The sequence below is a fragment of the Corvus kubaryi genome, unplaced genomic scaffold (assembly GCF_017639235.1).
Source record: "Corvus kubaryi isolate FWS band 111438036 unplaced genomic scaffold, C.kubaryi_AGA036_p1.0 66, whole genome shotgun sequence".
Lineage (NCBI taxonomy): Eukaryota > Metazoa > Chordata > Aves > Passeriformes > Corvidae > Corvus > Corvus kubaryi.
This window is the reverse complement of record NW_024582054.1, coordinates 375,549-398,477: the sequence shown is the minus strand read 5'-3', so window position 1 is coordinate 398,477 and position 22,929 is coordinate 375,549. Positions and strand designations below refer to the sequence as shown.

The 22,929-nt window shown below is 40.0% G+C and overlaps 1 protein-coding gene across 4 annotated transcripts in view; it reads left to right on the top strand.

Moving 5' to 3' along the window:
• The window catches only part of LOC121673660 (cytosolic phospholipase A2 epsilon-like), a 38,045-nt gene extending 18,072 nt beyond the window's left edge, over positions 1-19,973 (top strand). For 2 of the 4 annotated variants that reach the window (XM_042047227.1, XM_042047228.1), the window contains 18 exons: positions 1,411-1,547; positions 2,358-2,486; positions 3,151-3,191; positions 3,764-3,806; positions 4,223-4,286; positions 5,230-5,399; positions 5,524-5,616; positions 6,362-6,399; positions 7,571-7,706; positions 9,150-9,286; positions 9,589-9,814; positions 11,384-11,498; positions 11,917-12,054; positions 12,965-13,072; positions 14,135-14,323; positions 15,209-15,375; positions 16,100-16,286; positions 19,164-19,973. In XM_042047227.1, the coding sequence (XP_041903161.1) occupies positions 1,411-1,547; positions 2,358-2,486; positions 3,151-3,191; positions 3,764-3,806; positions 4,223-4,286; positions 5,230-5,399; positions 5,524-5,616; positions 6,362-6,399; positions 7,571-7,706; positions 9,150-9,286; positions 9,589-9,814; positions 11,384-11,498; positions 11,917-12,054; positions 12,965-13,072; positions 14,135-14,323; positions 15,209-15,375; positions 16,100-16,286; positions 19,164-19,474 (2,429 nt within the window). In that variant the 3' untranslated portion in view covers positions 19,475-19,973. Of the gene's footprint in view, positions 1-1,410; positions 1,548-2,357; positions 2,487-3,150; positions 3,192-3,763; positions 3,807-4,222; positions 4,287-5,229; positions 5,400-5,523; positions 5,617-6,361; positions 6,400-7,570; positions 7,707-9,149; positions 9,287-9,588; positions 9,815-11,383; positions 11,499-11,916; positions 12,055-12,964; positions 13,073-14,134; positions 14,324-15,208; positions 15,376-16,099; positions 16,287-18,517; positions 18,684-19,163 lie in introns of those variants that run through there. The other 2 variants (XM_042047229.1, XM_042047230.1) reach the window with 2 other exon arrangements.
• The last annotated feature ends 2,956 nt before the right edge of the window (positions 19,974-22,929 follow it).

The following is a 22,929-nucleotide window of genomic DNA, read 5'->3' as shown; positions in this document are numbered from 1 at the left end:
CATCAGTTTGACAAAGAATTGTCAATAGCTGATTTTTGCATAAATATTTATGAAATCAACACACACACTGAAAAGTAATTTTAGAAAGTAGCCTCACTAAGATATCTTGTCAAAGAAAACACTCCTGAAAATCAGTAAATTCCAGCTAAAACAGTAACAAAAGACATTCATAAATGCTGCACCTGTCCATTCATGCTTGGCTCAAAGATTTAGCAGTGCCAGCTTTCTCAGTTACATCACGAGTCTTATTTTATACAGTGTGTGATGGAAAAAATGGAATTTAAAATAAGGGCAAAGCATTTTTGTTTTCAAGACCATTTTGATTTTCTTTAAGAAGAAGAAAGGAAAAGAAAAGGATATGCTTTTGCAAGTACAGCAAAAATATGGAAATGTGTCCTTCCTGCACCATATGAAAGCTAGAAACTAAAAGGAAGAGAAATTATGTCTTAAATCAGTTCAGAAATGTTGATTTCTGAATTACATCCCACCTTATCCACTTTGGCAATTTTGGGGATGCTGGATTCATGTTTCTGGAACACTTGAGATAGGCAGTGGTACGTGCATTAACAAGAGGAGGAATGGTCCAGATGCCCTGAAGCCACACTTAGTTCTTGGCTATTGTACAGGCTCTGTAGCTCAGAGGCAATGACACCATTTGTCAGGATGAGTACATCACAGCTCAGCAGCCTCACTCCACTCCCTTCATCCACAAGATGCAACTCCTTTCTGCCACTTCACTTTTCCTGAGAAGAGATGTGAAGAAGGGAATTAGATTCCAGGTCTTTCAGGCATCAGCAAAAGCCAGGAAAAGGCTGCAGCTCCTACTGACCTCCTGAAGCAGCAATTGTGCTGCTGGTAGGCCTCTCCCTTCCTACCCCACCTAGGGAGACAAAGATCAAGGTCACTGGAATAATTAATTTTCTGTCATAAAAAGTTAATAACCAGGTATGTCAGTCATTTACTGTCTGAATCAGACTTAAATCTGATTCTTTTGATATTTCTCACAAAGTTAAATTGCTACAGAGACAATTTATGTACAATCCCTCTCAGGGTCTGAAGCTCACACTGTGCTGCCTCTGTCATGGTTTTGCCTGCCAAATTTTGTTGATATGGAGCAATACAAGACTCCTGAATATACACACTGTTCTATTTGCTAGCTAGGATTGTATTTTTCCTTTTAATGTATAAGATTATGCATAATTGTTTGAATGCACGGCTTATTAAAAATAGTGTTGTGATGAACAACTTAATTTTATCCAGCTGTGTGATTTCTGTCTTCCTCATTTGGCCAGTGTTTATCACAAAGAACTGGCCATCTCTCACCCACGTTGAAGCTGTAGAGCATTTCAATGTCTCCACTGCTTGTATCGTGCTTCCTCTGCCAGATATTTTGTGCCTATGTTTCTACAGTAAGCCAATCTGATTGCTATGTGAGCCTCTGGTTGCCAACAGCTTCAGATGAGATATTCCACACCCAAACCATCCAAAACTGCAGAAATCCTGTGTGGAATGAAACTTTCTATTTCCGGATACAGAGAAAAGTCAAGGTAAACAAACCAAAAACTCTCTTTCTTATCTCATCTCTACACAGTGTCTTTCAGTTTAGCCCCAAACCCCTAAACTAGAAATGTCTTCTCATGCATTTCTGGGTTTACTTAAAATTCCCCATGCAAGTTGAAGCAAAAAAATTCTGGCTTTGCTGGAATCCAGTTTGCTCCTAACAGATATTTATTATTTATTTATGGGTAATGAGAGTCTGACCTCCTTGGGGAAGGCTGGTGGGACCCATGACAGTGACAACACAGAGAAACTGAAATGAAAATACAAAATTACAGTATAACAGAAAAACACATCTTCTTCTGAGAGGACATGAAATAATGGCAGGAGATAATGCTAGGAAGCTGCTAAATTCTAGCATGATTAAGATGTTTACTAAGTTTGCTGCTGATAACTGCACTACACTCAAATACCTCTGAACAGGTGGCTGAAAGCGGAAAGTCCAAGGACCTAGAAAGGTGATGATTGATATGAAGTGTTCTCTATTGCCTGTGTTGATATGAAACAATATAGGACTTTTGGCAATCCATATTCCTCCCTAGAAGACTGCATTTTTTATGAGAGCTACCTAAAAGCATAACAGCTGACCCAAAAGAGATCTCAGTTCAGCTTTAATTGATGAGACTAAGAGCTGGTTCTTTATACTCGCTTTCTTACTCTTCCTTCTGACACTTTTTCATCAATACTTTTCTACTTCCTCTCTGTAAAGCAGACACTAAGCCTGGAAGAGCTGCAGAATGTCATACTTCTTGTATGTCATACATGCTAGTGAATTGGATAATTTTCATTTCTTTTCCCAGAATGTTCTGGAAATTACTGTTTCTGACGATGACATCATTCGTGATGATGACCGTGCAATTGTGCTTTTTGATGTAGCTAAAATCCCCCTTGGGGAAAGAGTTTTTACATCATTCCCACTAAACCCAGAGGTAAGAGCTCGGTCAGACATTTAGTGCAGCTTGGTGTCCATTATCTCCCCTCTGTTTAAGGAGGTGTACTGTCTCTTCTGGTTTTTACCACTAGGACCAGCTTGGTGGTAAAAATGTAGCAAAATTTATTAATATCCTGGAAACTGCACATCAGTGACAAAATAGATGGCCTTCTCAAATTCCTGTTGGTTTCCTCTGGCACAGATCATGGCCAAGTTCCCAAGCCCCAGAGTAGGTGCAATTTTGGGGAAGCTTTGCACTTTCAATAATCTGATAGAAAATGATAGTTTATCTAATCCTCACAAAGACTATAAAAACCAAAACAATGCAAGCACAGGGAAATGGCCTGTTTCCACAATATTTTTCTTAACACTAAACCTTAACATATCATGTTCAGCTGGCAGAGAAGAAAGTGTGTTAGTTAGGGAGAAAGGTTTGTCACGGAGATTTATAAGGACCAAACACCTTTCGTTCTGCGAGTAAAATTGAGAACTTTTCCTTGGAGAAGAAACAGCTGCCTCTGTCATTTAATGCTGATAATAGCAAGCACAAACCAGAATATTTTTGCTTACTAAATGTAAAGGACACTGTGCTTGCAAAAATTAAGATCGCTTTGAAAACCTCTGCACATGCTAATTGAGACAGAGTTTTGTTTTATTTTCAGGGGAAGGAGGAGCTGGAAGTTGAGTTTGTATTGGAGAGCATGTGAGTAAAACCCCATTATTATTGGAGTAGTGGCTTGGAGTTATGCATTAGTGCAGGGAAACCTTTTGTAGATGCAGTATCGCCTCAATGGCCAGAAACAAGTTTTCCAAACTTAATATGTGCATTAAAAAATCATTGTATGAAAGGAAAAAATGCCATGATGTGGAGAGGAGTTGAGAATTTTTAGTTCTGTGACTTTCTCTTGAGATTTTTGTCTTACATAGTTCAGAGTTGGCTGGCAAATCCCACTGCAGTAAGTCTACAGATTTACTGGACAGTGTTCTCTGGGAAAGTCATGGCTGAGGAGAATATTGCTACCCAACTTGTGTTATACCATGCCTGTGCTACTAAGGCTGTTGCAATGACTTTCCAGGTGCCTTATGGCAGTTTAATAATTTCTGCTGGGTCATTACGGGGTATCTAGTATCAAGGGAGCATACTTACAGAAACAATAAGAAGGAGCAAAGAAAATAATAGTAATAAAAATTTTGAGAGAATAGTATGTCCTGTTCAGGACCAGTATCCAGAACATATTGTTTATAAAATGCATATTTTTTGTTCTTGTTTTCCAGCCAGGGTCCTCCTGAAACCATCATCACAAATGGGGCAATAGTGGTAAAATAATGTTTTGTTCTTTTGTGTTCTTTCCCACATCATTCCTTACCATAGCTGACTATAATGTCAGTGAGGGAAACAATGCAAATCTTTATTCTTTAGTGATACTTTCTCTTAGGAGCTTTATCTTTAAGGAGGCCAGCATGATCTTAGAGGAGCCTTCTGACTATTATAATTTTCCCTCGTTTTGTCTGCATCCATTGAAATTTACAATGTGTTTAGCATAGCACCATCTTCCCATGTGACAACAAATTAATTCTCACTTTCACTGTGTCTGGCAAAAGTGTCCAACAAAGCTGCCCCCCACATTTAAGCAATGACCTTTTGTACAATGACTCTTCCAACATCTGTCACCACTGGTGGTGAGATAGTGGGATGAGTTATCTAATTCTCTGTCCTCATCACACCTACTGTAGTGTCGTGAAGAAGCCTGTTTGGAAGTTTACTTAGACGGCAGGATGCGAAAGAAGCGTTTTTCAGGTAAGATTATAAAGTCTTAAAATTAATGTTAGTGATTTTACCATCCCTAACAAGGCCTGGACATTGCATCATCAAAGTACTAAGGCTTTAACTGATCACATTTAAGGTGATTTGTAAAAAATTTGCAGTAGGGAATGCCACCAGTCCTGCAGCAGGTATAGATTCAGGATTCTGACTTCATGGAGAGTCTTGTGCCAGACTAGAAATTACTAGAATCAGATGCTTATACAGAAGGTATCTAAAACACAAGCTGAGATTCTGCAAACCTCTGCTGCAGTACTGCTAAACCCTGAAGAAGCTTAATTCCTCAGGCGTTATAGTCCATGACGTTAACTTTGCTCAGGATCTCTGTCACTTCGACTTATGCATATGCACAGAAACACCTCATTTTTTGCAGGGGTTAGCCACTCAGCAGCTGGCTCCTGCCTGACCCTGGTCAAGATCCAGAATCTAGAAGTTCCTCTGCCCACATCCCCTGAGGGGCTGGATCTGGTAGGCAATCTCAGAGCATGCGTAACACACTCTGGCAGGATTAGCTAAGCTGTTTATATTAATAGGGTCATCTGCTGCAAAGTCAGATCTTATTTTAGGGGACTGAGAACTTCTTCAGCTCATTATTTGTCCTGGGATGAGGATGATTTACCATGCAAAGTACCTGAATGTATTCACTGTGTCATGATGCAACTGCAACAGAAAAGCAGCAGTCTAAAATTCCGTGCCATTCATGTCACATTCCCATCTGACTTCTTGCTCAGCACATTGTAATGATACAGTCACCTGAAATGTTTGTGATTTGGATCACTTTTAGAAGATAGCTTTCCAAGTACAAATGAAGAGGAGAAGGAATTTGCTCAAAGCTACCTTTTGCTTCTTTTTTTTTCTCTCTCTCTTTTTTTTACAATTATAAGTAACTTTGTGTATGCATTTTATCTCATTGTTTTAGAGAATGAGCTAACATTTACAGTGAGAGGATCCTTTGAAGAAACCCAGACAGTTTCAGTGGGCTGTGACTCCCGCTCCCCTATCCCAGATCCCACTTTCTTCCACTATGCCAGATACAAGCAACCCTCCCTGGATGTTGCACTCAGAAGGAAGAGGAAGCTTTCCGCCTTTGTACGTTACCCCAGAACATGGTAGACAACACAGACAGTCCTATGACCTGACATTTACGTGTGAGTAGGCAGCAAGAGGAGAACATTTCTGTTTTAACCAAAAAGCACTCCATGCTCCCTTTCAGTGTGCTTGCATGTCATGTGGAGCAAGGAGGAGAAGTGTCCCTCTGACAATCCCTCTGAAGTCACTCCCCTCCGAGCAGGAAGTAGTTGGTGAGGTGAGTGCCTGCTGGCCATGGGGAATCCTTTGCAAGCTTTTTGAAATTCTTTCTGATTTGCAAGAAGCAGAAACCAAGGGCCACTTCTCTTTATACAGAGATAGCTGTTTTCTAACCTCCCTCCAATCTAGGGCAATGCATAGTGAAGTGAATTATTTGGAGCAAAATAAAATGGGAAATCCAAGGGAGAAGGGAGAAGAAGAAAAATGTCTAAACTGTTGCTCATTATCCTTCTACTGTGCATGCACTTAACTAAGCTGGAAGTGACTGGGTGCCACTGGGACAGAGAGGTGAGGCTGCAGCCTGGGCCACTGCCACGGGAGGCAAACCTGAGCCACATGGATGGGGTGCTCTGTCTCTCTGGCTTCCCCTTGTATCTAACATTGTTACGTGAGAGGCTCTGGTTTCAACACCTATCTTCAGTAGTGGATCCTGCCAGAGATCTGAGCTGTAGCACTGCAGCTCTTCTGGTATTTATTTGTGTAGCTAATTAGTAGCAGGCAAGCTACACCTGAGTTTTATGAGAGAGAAGATATGGACTACAGATGATAGTACTAAAGTCTTAGTCTATTAAATCAGTGCACATCTCTGGGTACTGTTGAAATACTGAGAAGGGATCTCAGTTTTTTGAGATTTGGAGTTTTGTAGGTGTAATGATGACTCAAAAGATCAATATCTGAGTGGCGGAAAGGGACTGTTCTGAACAAAATATTAATATTCATCGTTTTACCTTTTCAATTTTCAGCACAGAAAATTTGATTTACTCCTTAAGGTGAAAAAATGGTAAGACATCTCTGGTTTTCCCCTTGCTTCTTTGTATTTAGATAATTGTCAGACAAGTTCCAATCCCTTTGTTACTGCCTTTGTCCTGAATGCTGGTCCATCCTCATTTCAGACTACAAAATAAAATGCATTCAGTACATAATGTGAAGATTTTCAGTAACCAAGTTTTTGTAATGGGACAGGAAGTTAAGAAATTATGAAGAACACACCAATTTTCTATTCATATTGTGCTGCAATCAATATTACATGGTAAGGGCCACTGTACATACTCTGATACCTCTACATTTTGCTGAAAAATGCAGATTTTCAATAAAAGCAACATTTCAGAACTAATTGAAAAAACCCTTTCTGTTTCCCAAAAGGTCTCTTTAACTGTTTTCTTTCACTAAAAGATCAAAATCGGAGTATCTGGGTACTTTAGGATGCCAAAAAAAAAAAAAAAAAGTACCTGCTCTTATTGTTTTAATGTCTGCTCAAAGAGAAAAAAGCAAATAAATTCAATGAAGTGATTGACCATTTCTAGACCAAGGAACCACACTGTGTGTTTTGGAATATCATTCAGGCCTTAGTAAAATTTATAAGGTGAATATGTTACATTATGTACCATATTGTAACAAGAGAGAGCTTCCAGAAAAGCAGGTGTATCTTCTATCATGCTGTTTATTTTCAGTAAATATGCTATGAAACATACATACAGTTTACAGCTGTCATTTAAAAACTTCTTCCTTAGAACGGCTATGCAAGATTTTCATAGCAGCTTTCAAACCCCATATGTAGTGCTTATAAACATCAAAAGAACATCTGATCATGTAAATCTACAACTTCAGTAGAACGTTTCGCGGGTTATCAGTGGAAGTTTGCAGAACTTTTAAAAGCCACCTTTAAAACACTGCCCTCTGCAGGCGCCTGGATTTATGTCTGAAAAGAAACGACTGTTATTTGCAGCTATATTTAATTCCAGGCATCTTTGACAGGGAGAAAAAAAAAAAATTCCTTTCAGTTCAAAGGCAGACGGACTGTTTTTCTCCAAGAACAAACCAGAACATTTAATATCTTCCTGCTTTGCTTTATATAGACCTGGTAGTGAAGGCATGTCTATTTATGAGGTAAAGCAATTAAAATGCTGGCTTAGACTACAGATGTGATGTATGATACCTGATCCGTGTTCCAGCCAGGATGACCTAGATGTACGCCTGGGGTTTGATCTGTGTGTCCAGGAACGGGATTTCATTCGCAAGAGGAAGAAGGTAGTTGCAGCCGCTTTGAAGGACATTCTCCACCTGGAAGAGGACTTGCAGGATGATGAGGTCTCTGAGACATAATTATTCTCTGCTTTCTGCACAGATGAGTGTCCAAATATAGCATTGGTGGTCACATTTTCCTGGAAACCTTGTAGTTTCATGTACAAACTACAGCTGAGTTCTTTTCTCTGTGGCTGACTTCTCTATTCTAGGGAAGAAATGAGTATTCGTCAGAAACATTAATAAAAAGCCTGTAGCTCTGAAGCTAAAGAATCTAGCCTTGTGTTCAGTAGTAGCTTGCACCATACTGTAGAGAGAGGCTAGGTGCTCTCAGAACCAAAGCCAAAGTTTCTTTTACGCCAGATCTACCCAGTGGATTCAGCGCTTCATTCCCTCATGGCTAAAACTGGACTTTATTTTGTTTATCCTTTGTGCCACCGCTTAGGTTCCCGTTGTGTGAGCACAGCACACTTCCAGTCTGACTTTGTCTGCTGTAGCATGTTCTTGCTCAGCAAACAGGTTTGATAACAGAGGTTTAAGGGCAGGGGAAAATCAGGTGTTGTTTTTTTTTTTTAATTAGGCACCCATGACTGCGGTGTGAAGCCTAAACTCAAATGCAAACAGGATAAATTTTGCTTGTTTTGACCTAAACTGAGTTCAGCTTTTTTTGCACAGCTGGACCTTTCAAACAGAAGACCTTGCCTTTAAATGCCAGCACTAAGCCATGGGTTGTTCCCTTCCCCTCAGGTATATAGCCACCCATACTTCCCTGCAGAACAATCTCTCTAGATTCTCCTGATGATTTGTACCTGACATTCCTTCACTCCAGTGTACCTGTGTTTACTGTTAAAGGAGCCAATTCATATTTATGAAATAATTCTTTTTCTAAGACTTCCATCCCTATATTTCTATATGATCACAGAAGCAAATAATTGCAGCTCTCTTGCATACCTAGTACTGTATATACATATGTGGTAGGTGGAGTGAGCATGGTTTCTCTTTTCCTCCAGCAACTGTAAAAGGGAATGGTGTCACCAGCCTCTGGTTTCAGGGATTCTGAACTGGCCTGTGCTCTTAAATCCATCAGTCATGACGTTTCTAGTATGGCCTGTGGATTAACTGTACAATAGTTTCAGCAAAGTTCAGGATAAAGGAGGTTATCACTGCTTGCATGGAAACCGTGAGACAGCACTGATATTTTCTGGTCTATTGTATCTGATAATAATCTGATTCAGATGAAAGAAGGTGCAATTTCCTCTAGTTTTTTTGCAACTTTTTGTTAATGGTTTTGAAATAGAGCACTGAAAATGTGATAATGGATTTCATGTTCTAATGCAGAGTTGCTTGACAGAGGTAAATATGAAGTATTTCTTACTCCTTACATGCCCCATTATTAGTTCATGTTTTTCTTCACATTGAACTGGTGGCATTTTTTTACTACTTTATCAGTGCTGTCTCTGTGCCTTCTCAGACCATGTCACTAAATGCATGTATTTTGGGATTGAACAGGTACCTGTGGTAGCAATCATGACAACAGGTGGTGGAACCAGAGCTCTGACAGCCATGTATGCTCACCTCCTCAGCGTGCAGGAAATGAATGTCTTGGACTGTGTCTCATATATCACTGGCTTGTCTGGAACAACATGGTAAGACCAAGATAAGTACACAGGAATTTTCCATAGATGACATCAGGAAGTGATCTTGAGTTGTATGATCTTAACTATCAAGAAAAGGCTTTTTCTTTTTCTGCTGTTTTTTTGTTGTTGTTGTTGTTTCTTTTAGTGGGTATTTTCCCCACATTTGGAATTAATTAAATATGTGGATAGTACCAAACACATGGTGTTTTTTCATGTAAATGAAGACATAATACACAAACCTTCATAACTTCCCAAAGCTCTGCTTCAGAACTCACACTTTCCCTGTGGTTTTTTTGTGTGGTTTTTTTTAGGACCATGTCAAACTTGTATGAAGATCCTGACTGGTCCCAAAAGGATCTCAAGGAAACACTCAATGATGTCCGAAAGCATGTACTTAAAAATAAGTTTGTTACTTGTTTTGCCCCTGATCGTCTGAAATACTATTTGAAAGAGTTGTGCCAGAGGAAACAGGAAGGACATCAGCTGTGTTTCACAGATCTCTGGGGACTCATCATTGAAAACATGTTACATGAAAAGGTACAATAACAGCACCTTTCTCTTCAGATTTGAATATCTAGTGAATACAGCAGTGAGGAAAGACATTAAATCCAAAAAATAGTTGAGATTGGAAGGGATCTCTGGAGTTCATCTTGTCCAAGCAAGATCAGGAACGGCCATCTACCCTGAACTATGGGCTTTGAATATCTCCACAGCTGAAGACTCCACAAATTCTCTGGGCGACACATGCCAACGTTTGGCCACCCCTAGACAAAAGAGGTTTTTTGCTTGTTTGTTTGTTTGTTTTCCTTATAGATGCCTAAATCATGTGCCTTGGCAGTACCATTCATTATGTTTGTTGGCTGTATTATACAGATCTTAACATCACATCTGGTACAGAAAGGATGGGAATGAAAATAAGTAATAGGAAACTTACAGTATGAACAACTTCTAATTTATTCCTCACAGAATCTAAAAGAGGCTTACAAGAAGGTTGGAGAGGGACTATTCAGAAGGGCATGTAGGATAAGACAAGGGGGAAATGACCTTAAGCTGAAGGAGGGGAGGCTTAGATTTAGGTATTGGGAAGAATTCTTCACTTTAAGGGTAGTGAGGCACTGGAACATGTTCCCAGAGCAGTTGTGGACTCCCTATCCCTGCAGGTGTTTAAGACCAGGTTGGATGGAGAGCATGGTTGATCTCCATCCAACCTGGTCTTGTGGAAGGTGTCCCTGCCTATAGCAGTGGCATTGGAACTAAATGATTTTTAAGGGCCCTTCCAACCCCAACCATTCTGTGATTCTGTGAATTCACACAGAATTCAGGCTCTATTTTAATCTTCATGAATATTTCTTTCCCACTAGGCCATTTATACTTTGGAATGAGAAAACATTCACCCTGTAATATGAATAACCCCACACACATCCACATTTCTACTTCCTGGTCACAGCACAGTGGTAGAGACTCCCTGGGACTCTGTTCAGGAGGGAACTGCAAGTGTCTCCACAGCCCTGTCCCCTGACCAACAACAGCCCAAGGGAAACCTGGTGGCACTGGTGGCACAGCCATCCTTCCACAGGCTGCTCTGGTGAGCAGGAGTACCTGCAGCTCTGCTTGTAGGATCACACAAACCTTGGTTCTGCTCCCAAACCATCCTACCCTTTCCACCCTGCCTGAGCTCTGCAGCAGAAGGGCCAAGGCTCGCTGAACCTTAACTTTTCATGAGCCTTGTCTCTGTCACAGGTCTGATGAAAAGGCATTTTTCTGGGAAGTCAGGGATGTGTTTACACTTTCATAATGAAATATTTCCTGTCAAGAGTGCTTTTCAAACGTTTCCAGACATTTTTTCTGAAATAAAAAATGTGGATAACAGCATTTTCTCCTTACCATATTCTTTCAACATGAATTTAGGATTATTTGTGTACTGAAGGGTTGGGGCAGGGGAGGGGCAGGGATAGGGATGTGGCAGCACCTTTCAGAACTAAATGGGTGGGGAGCATCCTAGTTGGAGTCATGTGTGCACTGCGTTGTCAGAACCCAGGTTTAGATGAAGTGGGAGTCTCTTTGTGTCATCCAATTGTCCTCAGCTACTGTCATTCTTCAAAACAGGAGGACTGCCATAAGCTCACAGATCAGCAGCAGGCACTAAATCAGGGTCAAAACCCCCTGCCCATCTACCTCTCTCTCAATGTGAAGGATAAAATCAGCGACCAGGATTTTAGAGGTAACAATATTCCAGAAGTGTATTTAACATTTAATCCCAATTGGAGTCAATTTAGGATTAGATAAGGATATCAATTCAATGTACAAATACTCTCAAAGGCTAATCCACCTCAGAGGAGAAATTTAATAGTTAGTATTTTGAAGACCTTAGTGCAATTCAGTATTCAGGATCTAAAGCAGGACAATGGAAGACATTATGCACTTCTATAGAAAGTGTCAGAAAGTTTACAGAGACATATAGATTTAAGAGGACAATTTGTTCTGCATATTCACCACTGCGAAATGTACAGTAAATAAATGCCTGCTTGCAAAGTGTGTTAATTAGAAACCAGTCTGCCTTAACCTGGCCAATATCGTATTTATTCAAATAATTGTTCCTCTGCTGCTGTAATCAGTCTGTCTTATGCCTTTTCTTTTAGAATGGGTGGAATTCACCCCTTATGAGGTAGGATTTCCAAAATATGGAGCCTTCATCCGTGCAGAAGATTTTGGCAGCGAGTTCTTCATGGGTCGCCTGATGAAGAAAATCCCAGAATCCAGAATCTGCTTTTTGGAAGGTGATTTGTTGTTCTGGGAAAATGTAATATAATATAATATAATCTGCTCCTGCACAAAGCCCTCTTCTGAAATTAAACAGTTAGTGTGTTTTTTATCTGCCTGGAGCAGTATATGGTAAAATACTAGGACTGGTAACAGGTCACTATCTGCAGGATTTTTTATTTTCTCTGTGATCTTATTCATCTTATCAGATGTATTGATTTCATCTATGGTTATGCTTACTGACATGAGACCTTCACAGTACTTATATATCTTTGTCAGCAACAAAAGTTGTGTATCATTGCTGCTGAGTTAAATCATCAGTTTCTTTTGCAGCCTGAGTCTCTAAAATACACCTTTTTATCTACAAAGTTCCTGCCACATCTTGCCCTGATTAATTCTTAAGATAACATTTCCATTTCAGAGTGCAAATAAGTCGGAATGTTTATCTTTTTTTCCGTCTTGCATAAAAAAAGTGAAAGCAGTAAGGAAATCTTTCTTCACTTTGCAAAAGCAATCTCTTGCCTCATTGTTCTTTCTACTTCCACCAACTGCATAAAGGAAAAAGGAAGTTTCAGGGGTTTTTTTGAGAAGTTGAAACTTTTTGCTTGTGTGGAGATTTCACTACAGCTCAGGGTGAGGCATAAGGAAGCAACTCAGAATCTCTCTGTCCCTGGCTGCAATTTCAGATAGGGACCCAGGTCTTCCCTTGCATAATCAGAAGTGCTGTCAGGTCACCAGCCCCTTTCTACACCTTGGCACTTTCTTCCTACCTTCTCTAGAGTGATGCAGGGACATTTCTGTCTCTGTTCCCTGAAGTGTCCAGTGACACAGTTATTTGACAGCAAATGTATTGCAAATTTAGGTTTACAGCAAATTTCTTTGCACCCCATTTATTTTCAAATATGTCACATATATCCTATGCCACAGGGGTCTGGAGCAGTGTATTTTCCTTGAATCTCATGGATGCTTGGTATATATCTGTTAATTCAGAAGACTTCTGGCATAAATGGACCCGAGACAAAATTGCTGACATAGGTGGGTTATTCTTATTATTTGATTATTTTGTTTTATTTTCTCTTTTCTTATTTATTCTTTTCCTCTGTGCTGCTATTCTCTTACTGAATTTTACAAAGCCCTTTTGGAATGTTCTCTTCAGGGATTTCCATTATCCACATATAAACCAGAAGGAAATTCATGCCATGTATTACATATGGCAATTATTTCAGTTGTATGTGAAAAGAACCCACAGGATCCATCGCAGAAAAATAAAAGAGACAATGGCCCTCTTATGAGATGTTTTCTGAGCACAAGGGTAAAACTAGAGAAAAATATCCCCATAAGTGGAAGATGCTCATGTAGCATTCCACAGTCTTCCAGATCCTCTCTCAGAAGTTGAAGCATCAGGGAAACAAGAGCAAACAACATCTTTTCATCTCTGAAGTCTACAAAGCGTTGATGCAAACTTCAGTACTGTTGGAAGTCATTCCAAACTAGTCATGAGGATGAGATTTGCAAAACATAATAGAAAATTAGGAAAGATATGCAGGGTCAGATTTGAAGGACAAATACACAAGACAAACACATTACAAAGAGAAAAGATGGCAAAGAAGAGAAGTATTTTGAAAAGGCTTATTTGTTTTATCTTCTAGCACTTGTAAGGAAGTAATTTCTGGTTGTTAAAACAAGGAGTCTGTATTTTCTAGTAAGGAACATTAATTATGTTTGTGTGGCTGAGAGATTGTTATTGTGTGGCTTTTCATGTGTCTGAGAGAGAAAGTGTGGCATGGACTAGCAAAGGAAGACAGTTAAGTGCAAGATATTTAATGGATAAAATCATAGCAAAGCAAAGAAATTTCTAGTAGGTGAGGTGAACTCTTTTTGCAGTACAAACAAAGCCTTTATCACTGTGAAGTGAGAAGAAGAAAGGGATTTTTCAAAGCTTAGCCAAAAAAAAAGTTGAGATTTGTGAAAATCCTGGAAGTAAAAAAAGAAAGAAGTTCAAGTTTTCCAAACATATTAAACCAAAGGATGACTGCACAGGTTGACTTCAACAATGAAACAAACCACATACATAAACTGCTTTTCTTTCTTCTGCAGATGATGGAGCCCTATTCCCGACGAGACCAAATGAGCTGGATACTCGAGTGGTTTGTCCTACTGACAGCTTTTCAGAAATTTTCCGAGATGTTGCAATGTTACGTCCAGCAGCCTCAGAAATCCATAACTTCCTGAAAGGCTTCCAGATAAACAACAACTACCTAGAGAGCGAGTTTTCCAAGTGGAAAGGTATGGTAACAGCACCCTGCTTCAAGTTACAGTTTAAACCATCCTTGTGAAAAAAAAAATCCTTAAAAAGTTATCAAGCTAACTGCTTTTTTTGTTTCATTCCGATGTTCTGATAGTATTTGAAGCTGTTTGTCACTGAAAGCTGAAATTAAGTAGCAGGGGAGGCTTCAAAACAAGTTTTTAAAAACAATTCATGAAGTCTCACAACTGGTAGATGAGAAAAATCCCAGTTAGTCACCCAGCACATCTGCTGCTGTGCCAGCCAGCCAGCCTGCATGCCTGCAGCAGGGCACTGGTGCTATCATACACTATCTCTTGCTCGGCCAATACTCAGGGGATATGGGAGGGAGCTTCGGTTCCTGTTACATTTTTACTTCTAAGTAAGGTACAACCTTTGTAACACTATTCCCTGTTATCCAGGTAGGGAATTTTTTTGTTCAGTCTGGCACCAGATGTTCCACATACGATTGTAGCTGTGGGGCCACTCTCATAGTGAGGAAAGCACACAACATATTTAGTCTTTAGTGTGTTGACAGAGAGAGGTGCCATTTAATTTGTTTCATATTAACAACGAAAAGAAAAGAAAAGGAAACAAAAAAACCCCACGCCAACATGATCAGAGTCACACACAAGATGCATTAAGTCTGTTCTCCTGAGCCCCAAGTTAATCGCTTTTAGTCAGAGGAAAGCCAAAGAAATTGCAGAGTAAAGATGAAAAGGGGAAGCCAGATGAGGAACTGAGAAATGACTGAACTGCAGCCATCAGCTATATAGGTAGGTCTAGGACCCAAGAGAAGTTGAAGTCTCTTTTTGTTAACAATAGACTTTCCTCAGCACCTCCCTTGCGTTGGGCACCTCCTCTGAAAAAATGTGCTTCTTTCCTAGACTGTGAGCTGGACTCCCAGCCCAACCACCTGACAACAGCAGCAGACTACCTCATCCTGATTGATACTGCATTTGCCTTTGCTACCAGTTACCCACCCCTTATGAGGCCAGAAAGGAAGGTGGATGTCATTTTGCATTTCAATTACAGCTCAGGTTCACAGACAGGGGTGAGTCTTGCACATTCTTCTTTATTGATTTCTCTGTTTCATCACTGAGTTGCCAGAATGGCTGATCCTCTACTCACAGAAACTTTTGTTTTTTCCCAGTATCTGGAAAGTGTTAATAAGTTAACAGTCTAATGTTAACTGGGGGTCACATATCTTTATGGAAGTTATCAGGAAATAATAAGTTAGTAAACTCTATCTGCTCATTTTTACATATAAGTCGTTTTAGCTGATTTGAAGGCAGTCAGATGTGGAATGAATGAAGCTAATTGTCTTTAAACACTGTCTAATATTTCTCAATGCAATCATACATATTCCTATGCAAGGAAAAATGTACCTTCAGGACAATATAACTGCAACAATAGAAGGGTTTGATGCAAACCCAGAAGACCAGATATGCAAATAAATGCAACAACAGTTTGTGTTTAGGAATGTTAAATTCCTTAGGAATAAAAAGTTGTCTAAGGCAACTTTTTCATAGCCAAATGTGGCATGTAGCTTTTCGAAGACAGGCACATATACTCAGATCCATCTCACTTAACTCTGGCCTTCCAAGTCTTGACTCCATAAACAACCTACACCTAAATTGGGTGTGTACCATAATCTGTCAGAACCTGTCACTTACCCCACAAATATTCCCAGTGAAATTAGGTTTTGGTCAAATTCAAAGTTCTTCCCATATGTTCTGATGTTTTCTTTTGTTTTGTTTTCCTCTTGTGGCAACCAGCCCCTGAAAGATGCCTCTAAATACTTTGCAAAACAGGGAATTCCTTTCCCTACAAAGGTGCCAGATGATCAGGAAACTCCACATCTGAAGGAATGCTACATTGTTGGTGATAAAGAGAGCCCAGAAACACCTATTGTGATATTTTTCCCTCTAGTAAATGACACCTTCAGGGAATACAAAGCACCTGGTAAGTTTATGGTTACCCATCACATTAACAGAGGCAGCAGCCACTTTCTTTCTCTTTTTTTACTGGATAATAACTGCTCTTCAGATCATGCTGTAGTAACAGACTTGAACCCTCTTTGCTTAGATCTGAACCAGATAAAGAAACTTAAAATATGTGACTTTTCCTAAACAGGAGAGAAGCATCTGGAATCAGCCTTTGGCAAATATTTTCCTCTTCAGATTTTTTTTTTGGCTTTTCATAAGCAGACTGTACTTAATTGAGGAAAAGAATATTCTGTTTATCTGCAGTAGCAGAAATTAGCAGCGGTAATTTCCTCTCACACTTGTCATCCGCTCCTGTTAGAGAATGCTCTGAGGAGCCTAAGGATTTCATTGTTTGAAATAATTTCCAGGCTTACAGTTAGGCAGATAACCTTGTAAAAAAAAGCATGCAGAAGCAAAGTGATGGAAATGTTACATGGAGGTATAGCGAAGTGATGAAAGTACAACACTGAGCCATTCCAACAGTGTCTGTTCACTTTGAAATTTAAAGAGTTTCAATAGCAACATTGCCAGTCACTTCTAAACGGGTGAATTCTAAGTTCTGGTACCATATCCCACATGCCATACTACTCTGTTGGCACCAAAGTCTCAGTTACTGCTTCTCCAGATGCTAAAATTCCTAACTCAGATTGTGAGTTCACTTCAAAGCCCCACAATGTACTTGAAAGCCAGAAGTTCTAGGTTGGTACATGTACATTAAATTTAAAACCAAAACAAATGCAGAAACTATTGTCCCAATTGTACCAATTCTTATCCTTTTATATTAAGTAAGTTGTAAAAAATAATATGGTACTTTTGCTTTGTTGACTGAGCTCATTTCATGTTTGAGGTGTACAGCTGGGGTTTTGAACAGGACTCAAATAGACCAAGGGTATTTATGGAGGTACACACACCATTCTACTCCAGCTCCTTACCACTGATCAGATAACAGAAAGGTTACTTTCTGCAGTTGCCCTTCGTAGAGAGAATTAAAGAAAGGAGAAAAGAAGAAAGAAGTAGAAGAAGAGCTGAGAATTAGCTTCTGTACTGCTCTTCTATACTGCACTGCTCTTTTGTACTGCTCTGTGAGGGAGTTTGCCTGCCTTCTTTCCCTCAATAATTTCCAGAAACGAGGGATGATGTGCCTAAGTCAGTTATCTACTATCAGGTGTATCTACTATCAGGTGTACATCAGATGATGTGCAGATGTTAAATGTAAGCATATATTATCAGGGAGTCTAAAAAGGGGTGTTGCTAGCTATGAAGAAAATTAATTTGAAGACCTGCATGCTGTCTGCATATTGCATACACTTGAGGCAAGCTTGTGTTGCCCAACCGGTTCAGCTGGTAGCTGCATGCTGAGATTAAAGAGAAAGAAGGGGTCCTCCTTGTCATGCCCCCTCAGGCAAAGTGTCAGCTGAGCTGGCATGAAAGGGCTCTGTCCATGCAGCTTTTTGGGAGAACTGACACCTCACAGCTGAGACCTGGCCTCCACAGCAGCAGGATGGATGCCACAGAAGGTCCTGTGAGGCTGGAAAAGGATGTCTGCCCTTTGTTAGTGACAGACAGAGATCAGCTTAATTTATAGTGCTTCAGTACCATGCCCTAGCCCAGATCTAAATTGTACAGCATGTGAAATATTAGTACAATCACATGAACAGGCAAGTTTTTCATAGACAGCTCACCCATCAGCTCATTCAGAGGGGAATTTAGAGTCTGAGCAGTAAACAAGTAAAACTGACATATTCAAACTGGTTACATGCTGTACTGTTAGGCTATTCCATGATCAAATAGAAAGAGGATTCTCTGTGTAAGATTTACTCTGCTTCAATTGAGTGGTACCAGTTCACTGTAACTCTGTCTGCAAAGCTGAGAGGAGTACAGCTTTTGGACTCAGACAGACCCTTCAAGGAAAATCAGAACCCTTTCTTCAGTGTTGTTAGATCCATGTTGGCAGAGAAGATTCCCCGAATGCATGAGGTCTTATCAGTGAGATGCTGACTTTTCCCAGGGCCTACCCCCTTGCCGTGGTTCAGGTGGTGCTGGTTATCTGTGACTGTGGAGGGTTCTTGTTTGTTACAGTAACACCCTCTTGGGCAAAGTGATGGTCTCACTGGAGGCTGACAGAAAAATTCTCATGTCTCTGATACTTTCTCTGAGAGTATTGCCTACTATTTCTGTGTTGTTAATACTCTCTTTCCCTCATGCCAGCTGTCAGAAAACCAAAGGGTCTGTGGAAATGATGAGGAAGCATAAAAATGTATGTGAACCCTCATGTCAGGCTGTCCTGATTTCATCTGGGAAAGAGTTAATTTTCTTCCTAGCAGCTGGTATAGTGCTGTGTTTGGGATTTAGAATGAAAGTTATGTTGTTCTTCCTTTTCTGTCCCATTAAACTGTCTTTATCTCCACCCACATTTTCTCCCTTTGCTCTTCTGGTTCTCTCCCCATCCCTCAGTCAGGGTGCACTGAGCAAGCAGCTGTGTTGCTTAGCTGCTGGCTGGGGTGAAACTGTGACATGGGAGTACAGACTAGCACACAGCACTGGATCTCTGTGTCTTCAGGTCTCTGCCCCAGACAGGGATCTTCAGCCATCCTGTAGCACTCAAAGGCATCTAAATCCAGTAATCTTCAGAATCCAACAAAATTAATTGACCTCTTCCCTTCCAAGAACCTGTTTATTCTATATACTAGCAGATAGATAGAAGTTCAGCCTGCTCGTATGCTGTGTCTCATCGGTGCAAAGTTGAACAAAAAACTAATATAGTTTAGGGTTGTGATGCACTATTTGTGACTGAGAAACACCCAGACCCTAATTGTTCTTTTGCAAATTAACCATATCACTGCTTGTCTGCTAGGTGTGAAGCGTAGTCCCTCAGAGATGGCAGAGGGTGAGGTTGATGTTGCCAATGCCTGTGGCCCATATTACATAAACAATCTGAGCTATTCAGAGGAAAATTTTGACAAACTGGTGAACCTCAGTTACTACAACGTCCAGAACAACAAAGATTTGATTCTTCAGGCCTTGCGTACTGCTGTGGAGCGGAAAAAGCAGTGTAAGAAAGAGCAAGCACTGCAAAAACCACCCGATGGCTGTGGCATGTATATGCCTGACAGAGAGGGAACCCAGCACTTGGCTGACTGCCCAGCACCAGGGAATATGAAATAAAGTCTCTACGAGTCCTGTCGATGAAGAAGGAAAGGAATTTTATTAGGAAGTGAAGAAAAGCCAAAGAATGCTAAGAATAGCACTTCATTTGTCATCAAAAATGTTAAAGCCTGTCTGTCAGTGGAGGGAATAAACTCAAAAAACCAGCTCTTCCTTAATGAACTAATGTGCTTCCCTCATTGACAACCTTAGGAGGGCAGCTAGGTGAGGCTGTGCTCCACTGTACTTGCAGAAGTGACCTTCCAGGCCAGGGCGAAACTGCGTGGACAAGGAAGCATGAGGAAGTTTACACTGACTGTATCTGTGTTCTACCTGTGCTATAAAAACAGAGGATTGCCGGTCCAGAAATGCAGCAGAGAACAAAATCCATTGTCTCTAAAACAAAATCAAAAAAACCATTTGTGAACTAAGGAGTCTTTATGTGAATGTAAATAAATATTAAATTTATATAATATACCACTTCTTTTGAGTAGGAGTTAAACATTTTTCATACCAAATACATGTTAAGGCCATTTATTTTAGGTGCTTCTTCCTCTACTAGCAAGACAAAGACAACGGGCAGACATTTCATAGCTGCTGAAAAATTATTGAAGAAGAAAGTATATCTGCTCCACACCTAGATGTAAAGTGCTCTGGGATCCTGGGACCCCTTGAGTTTAGGATTACAACTACGACCCATCTCTACAAGAACCAACTCATGTTAATTTATTTTAGCAATCTGGGTTTAAATGCTATTGATAATACCAAATGTTCTTTAATATTAATAATATTAAAGTCTTTGAGCCTATTACATAGAAATGACACAAGAAACACAGACAAAGCAAAACTGCAATTGTATACCTAATATCATTCATGCAAACGTGATTTTTTTTTAACTTGCTATAGAGTATGGCAACTGAAGTTAACAGAAGATAAACTTTCAGTTTTCTGACACTTCGGTTGTGACATTAACATGGCTCCTTTCCAGTAAGCAGTCTGGGTTTTTGACAGATGGAATCTGTAAAAGTCTACATTTATTCTTCTTCTAAATTTTTTAATTCAATGCTAGTGGTTTATTTATTAGACAGTTTATATCTACAAGCCCATATTTCCTACAGCTTTCCCTGCTCCTCAGTTCTGCTGTAGTATTCTTTGTCAAGAAACCCTGTTATTGTGGGCCAAAAATGGAAGTCTTACAAATTCCTTTGCCCTCAAGGTTGAGGGTCTCCTCCTAGGTGGTGCACAGAGATGTAATCCGTCTGTTTGCCACTTAGGTCAGTGAACACTTTACCTGCACCCTACAGGAGCCCATAGAGCTCCTGGACTGTATGACCAGAGTTTATCTCCCATGGAAACGAGAGAGCAAAGACAGCAGTCCTGCTGATGAATGCTGGATCTCATCACAATATGGGACAGCATGTAGCCAGAGGGCACAGCCAGACCTGGGAATTTGGAAGCGCTCCCAGGTTCCCATATACAGTTAGAGCTTTGTTGTCTGAAGGGCAAAAATTATTTCACCGACAGCAGGAAGCATGTAGGCAGGAAGTCTGAAGACCAGCAGAATGAGGTGTGTGAGTGCAAACACTTCCCTGCCCTTCCTGCTGCTTTCTAGCAGACACGAAAGGGTCATGGAGAACAATGAACACTTTACCCCATTTCAAAAATCTTGCATGGAATACTTACTCAGTATCTCAGTTTTCTCTGTTCAACAAGAATACAGAGGAAAATGTCAGGCCTGATCAAGGAGGTGGAACTGCTTCCACACAAGGCATGAATAGATAAAGAATCTGCCCCCTAGAAAAAGCACAGGAGGAGTGAAAGGCAGAGAAGAGAGAGATGCACGAAGTCAGTGCACCTCTCTTCTATCACAAGACCTGGAGGGGATCAGACAAAACTAGCAGGCAGCAGGTTTAAAGAAAGTGAGGTAGTTCTGCACACATGTAATTAAGTTTTCTTGCTGATAAAATTTTATGCATTCAAATAACTGATTGATGCACTCACTGGAAAATTTTTGGGGACTGAAAAAATATAATGCTTCTGCATCTGCCTCAGTCCTGCACTGAATCATAAATTCCCAGAGACTCAGAGGACAGTCTGAGATAGTATTGTACCTGCCCTGTGAGATATGTAAGGTTCTCCAGTCACTAAATACTGGATGTAGCACTACAGACAAGGGGAAAAGGAACCTCACTTCACACCGCAGTACTTAGGTTTTCCACAGCTTAGATATTTTTGCAGATAATTAATAGTTAGGAGCAGTCAGACCTCAAAAGTTGAGGTGATACAAGACTAATTTAAAAGAAATCACTGAAGTAACATGTGATTACTTAATTACCTATGAATTAACCCTCAGAGAAAAGTAATGACAATTAAAGAAATACAAAACCAAACTACGAAAAGGAGATTTTAAAAAATGAGGAAACCCGTCAGCAAGACCCTATGTGAAATGGTATAAAATCTTTAGACTCAGCATGGAAATTGCAACAAAAGAGTTGCAAAACATATGTGCAGCCCTAAATAAAATGCAAAGCAAGGAACCAAAAGAAGGCAACGAGGTTAAATGCCCAGAACTGAGCATTGCTAAAGTCTAACATCTGTTCTTTGAGGAACAGTGTAGAGAGGAAGGAGATGAAAAGAGCACATCTAAACCTGCTAATTTATTTAGAAAAGACCTGGACCATACTGAGAAAATGAAGTATTCAATATGGAAATGAGGAGGAAGAAAGGTACATAGATAAAATGTGAAACAGTAGATGTGCTGGACCAGCAAAAGGGGATTTAAATGATACGGATGCTGAGAAGGAGCCATAAGTGTGTAACACAAAAGATACATTTGTAATATAGTGTTTAAATACAGTTTCAGCAAAATTTCCCACTCCTTTTTTTTTTTTAAACTGAGATCCCAAGTTTTTTATTTCTATGTAGTTAGCGAGCACAAACTTTAATGTCAGAGGATAAAAAAATATTTGTTTTATTGATTTTCCCAAGGCTGTAGTGAATGTGGTATTATACTCCACTGAAATCTCCTGTAAAATCAATGGGCAAGGTGATCCTCCTACGCAGCTTAACACAATGCAGGACCTAAGGTTAAAACTAATGGCCGTACCTGCTACACACGTCTCGCAGAAACATTTCCATGTTATACTAAGATTTTTCATTGTGTTTAAAACGGTTGCCTGATGTCGTAGCTAAACACCACGGCGCTTAGTCACACACTTCTTTGGCATCCAAAGACATCAACCATCAACAGAAAAACACGAAAAGCATTTGGGCGGTTCTATGTTCAGATCGGAGCTGTCAAAGTGTTTCCGGATTTCATCGCAAGGGGTTGAGATTTTAGCGCAGAGGACCAGCAGGTACAATTAACCTCCAGAGGCGGACTTTTGGCCAAAAAAAAAAAAAAAAAAAAAAAAAAAAATCCTCGGATTCTGAAAAAAACTCGGACCAACTTCCTCTTCAGAAAAACCCCAAACCCA